Source organism: Tenrec ecaudatus, chromosome 1, assembly GCF_050624435.1.
Source record: "Tenrec ecaudatus isolate mTenEca1 chromosome 1, mTenEca1.hap1, whole genome shotgun sequence".
NCBI classification, from domain to species: Eukaryota; Metazoa; Chordata; class Mammalia; order Afrosoricida; family Tenrecidae; genus Tenrec; species Tenrec ecaudatus.
In genome coordinates this window covers 170,460,750-170,464,648 of record NC_134530.1, presented here as the reverse complement: position 1 = coordinate 170,464,648, position 3,899 = coordinate 170,460,750, and the positions used below count along the sequence as shown (strand labels likewise).

Below are 3,899 nucleotides of genomic sequence, written 5' to 3'. Positions count from 1 at the left end.
ATTATTATTTTTCCATGTCTTACATTGACCGATGTCTCCCCTCACCCATTTCTCTGCTGCCTACCCCCAGGGAGCGGATTATATGTAGATCATTGTGATCTGCTCCCGCTTTCCCCGCCTTCCCCTTACTCTTCTGGTATCTCTATTCTTATTATTGGTCCTGAGGGGTCTATCTGTCCTGGATTCCCTGTGTTTCCAGTTCCTCTCTGTACCAGTGTACATGCTCTGGTCTAGCCGGATTTGTAAGGTAGAATTGGGGATCATGATAGTAGGGGTAGGAAGCATAAAAGAACTAAAGGAAAGTTGTATGTTTCATTGGTGCTACACTGCAGCCTGACGGGCTCTTCTCTTCCTTGTGACCCTTCTGCAAGGGGATGTCCAGTTGCCTATTGATGGGCTTTGGGTCTCCACTCCATCACACACACCCTCATTCACATTGATATGATTTTTGGTTCTGGGTCTTTGATGCCTGATACCTGATCCCATCAACACTTCCTGGTCACACAGGTTAGTGTGCTTCTTCCATGTGGGCTTGGTTGCTTCTGAGGTTGTAAATTTTGAGGAGCTGCAGAATGCCTCATCTTCCTCCCACAAAACAGCAGTTAACCTTGTGTTTACCAGCCCAGTCTGTAACCCTCTATGCCAACAGAGCCTCTTACGAAAGACATTTACATAAGTCAAGAGGAATATGATTCTTTATAAGTGGTACAGCATGAGAAAACAATACAACAAAAATAAACACAAACCCAGAACTTTATAGGTCAGCGGTTCTCAACCTGTGGGTTGCGACCCCTTTGGGGTTCGAACAACCCTTTCACAGGGATCACACAATTCATAACAGAAGCAAAATTACAGTTATGAAGTAGAAACGAAAATAATTTTATGGTTGGGGTTCACCACAACATGAGGAACTATATTAAAAGGTCGCAGCATTAGAAGGTTGAGAACTGCTGGAGATGAATAGGTTGAAAAATAAAGCCAATAGTAGAGTGACACCATTGAGGCTAAGGGGTTTCTTAGTATGTGGGCAGCTGGAGTCTTTCATGGTCACCGAGGAAGGAAAGAATCAATTGAAACACTGTTTACTAGTATTACCATGGCCGTAGAGTGAGAGACAAGTGACACCAAACTCGCTATGAGATTTGTAAAAACTTGGGGACAAGCGATTGCTTCAGAGCTTAGTAGACTTCAGATGCTCATATACATTATTAAACTGAGTGGCCTCCGCAGGGCGTTGGAAATGCAAGGAAAGTAACGATTCAAACACAATTGTTGTTAGGTGTTTACGAATCAGGCCCGACTCGGTCCAACAGAAGTAACCCTGCCCAGTCCTGCGCTATCCTAACAATTGTTATGTTTGAGTCCATTGTCGCAGCGCACAACTACACAGGAGGGAACAAACAAGCCCCTGGAGCCATCAAAGCCCTGGGGGACCAGCGCGGACCGAATACGGGGTGAAAGCCCGAGCGCCGCAGCTGCAGCCCCGGGGTGGAAAGAGGGTAAACCTCCGCCACACACAAATCCCCCGCTCCCATCAAGCCACGCCTTCCTGGCAAACGGACGTCGCGCGTCCCATGGACCAGAAATCCCGCCCCTCCAGGAAGAAGAGAGTGCGAGAGCCAATCCAGATGCAGGTAATTTTGTCGTGGAAGTGACGGATAGCCCCGCGTCGGGGCGGCAACCGGAAGTCTGGTGGGGGCGGGGCATCTTGCCGGAAGTGGGCGGCCCGCGTTTTCAGTCGTTCCCCTCCGTTGATGAGAAATGCGCCGGCCACCTGAGGTGGGAAGTTCGGGGTCACTTCAGAGCTGGGGCCCCGTGGCCGTCGCGCAGCGAGAGCATGAGCAGGCGGGGTCGCTGGGGAGAATGGCTGCTGAGGCTGCGGGTGCCCTCCGCCGGCGTGTTCGGCGTGGCCTTCCTGGCGCGAGTCGCCCTGGTTTTCTACGGCGTCTTCCAGGACCGGACCCTGCGCCTGCGGTACACGGACGTCGACTACGAGGTCTTCACGGATGCCGCGCGCTTCGTCACGGAAGGGCGCTCCCCGTATCAGCGGGCCACCTACCGCTACACCCCGCTGCTCGCTTGGCTCCTCACCCCCAACGTCTACCTCAGCGAACTCTTCGGAAAGTTTCTCTTCATCAGCTGTGACCTCCTCACCGCCTTCCTCTTGTACCGCCTGCTGCTGCTCAAGGGCCTGGGACGCGGCCGCGCGTGTGGCTACTGTGTGTTTTGGCTTCTGAACCCCCTGCCGATGGCAGTGTCCAGCCGGGGCAACGCGGACTCGCTCGTCACCTCCCTGGTGCTGCTGTCCCTGTACTTCATAGAGACTCGGGCCGTCGCCCGCGCGGCCGTGCTGTACGGCCTCGCGGTGCACGTGAAGATTTACCCGGTGACCTATCTCCTTCCCATCGTCCTGCACCTGCTGCCCGGGCGCCGCACAGAGGCCGCCTGCCAGGCCCGGTGGTCTCTCCTGGCGCGCTCGGGCGCACTCCTGAAGGGGCTCTGCAGCTGCGCCGTGCTGCTCTTTGTCGCCGGTGCTGGGCTCACATTTTTTGCCCTGGGCTTTGGCTTTTACTCGAAATACGGTTGGGAGTTTTTGGAGCACACCTACCTTTATCATCTGACCCGGCGGGATATCCGGCACAACTTTTCCCCGTACTTTTACATGCTGTATTTGACTGCCGAGAGCAAGTGGAGTTTCCCGCTCGGCTTGGCTGCGTTCCTGCCACAGCTCCTCCTGCTCGCAGCCGTGTCACTGGCCTATTACAGAGACCTGCTCTTGTGTTGTTTTCTCCATACGGCCATTTTTGTGACTTTTAACAAAGTCTGCACCTCCCAGTATTTTCTTTGGTATCTCTGCCTCCTACCGCTCGTGATGCCGTTCGTCAGGATGCCGTGGAAAAGAGCTGTGGGTCTTCTAACCTTGTGGTTTATCGGGCAGGCCTTATGGCTAGCTCCTGCATACGCTCTTGAGTTTCAAGGAAAGAACACCTTTCTGCTTATTTGGATAGCTAGTTTGTTCTTCCTTCTTATCAACTGCTGCATCCTGATCCAAATTATTTCCCATTACAAGGAGGAGCCCCAGACAAAGAGACTCAAATATGACTAATACATGTACCTCATTACCTCGACCAGTTCTGCCTGTTGTGAGTGGACCAGAAGTGTTGGGGGAGAAAAAAAACACCCACAAACTATTGTGAGCAACTGAAGCGCTCCGCCGAGAGTTCAGTTAGGAGCATATTCTGTTCTAGCAGAAATGGCAGTGGCTTGTCCAGATCTAGAAAATGGTCTCAATCATGAGGCCCACCCTTTAGGACATCTGAGGGACTCATTTATCTGAAACGTGATGGGAAGTCAAGGATACTTGTTTGGAAATGAAAAGGCTGCTGCTGAAGCTGTCAGATGCGAAATGATAAATGACTTACAGAAAAATAAAGGAATACAGTTAGAGACCTAAGATCTAAGTATTTTGATTGCACAGCTCTATTTTAGGCAGTGTCTTTTTTAATCCTCACATTTTCTAAAGCTTTCTTGGCAGTTGTGAAAATTCCCCAATTGTCCTAAAGGATATCTTTTGGCATCTAGAATGTTAAATAACAATATTAGGCTGTGAAAGTTGTTTAATTTTGGATTTGAGATGAAGAAACCACATAGCTTAGTTGTTCAGCAGTCTGTAGTATTAGACTATCATTTTATAAAAAAAGATTAAGTTTATCATAAAATAATTTTATTATCATTAAATTTATCAACCTGAGTTACTACATTTAAAATATATCTTTAAAATGTCCTTAAACACACATCAAACTACTAGGATATAGTATGACACCTTTGCCCATTTTAAAAAAGTTTCTCATTGCTAAAAGTTTCCAAATATGATTTCAGTCAAATGTAAAAGATATTAG

At 49.3% G+C, this 3,899-nt stretch overlaps 1 protein-coding gene across 1 annotated transcript; it reads left to right on the top strand.

The window, feature by feature from the left end:
- The first annotated feature begins 1,710 nt into the window (after positions 1-1,710).
- On the top strand, positions 1,711-3,629 carry PIGM (phosphatidylinositol glycan anchor biosynthesis class M). The gene has a single exon (XM_075563652.1). The coding sequence runs from the start codon at positions 1,838-1,840 to the stop codon at positions 3,104-3,106; it is 1,269 nt and encodes a 422-aa protein (XP_075419767.1). The 5' UTR covers positions 1,711-1,837; the 3' UTR covers positions 3,107-3,629.
- The last annotated feature ends 270 nt before the right edge of the window (positions 3,630-3,899 follow it).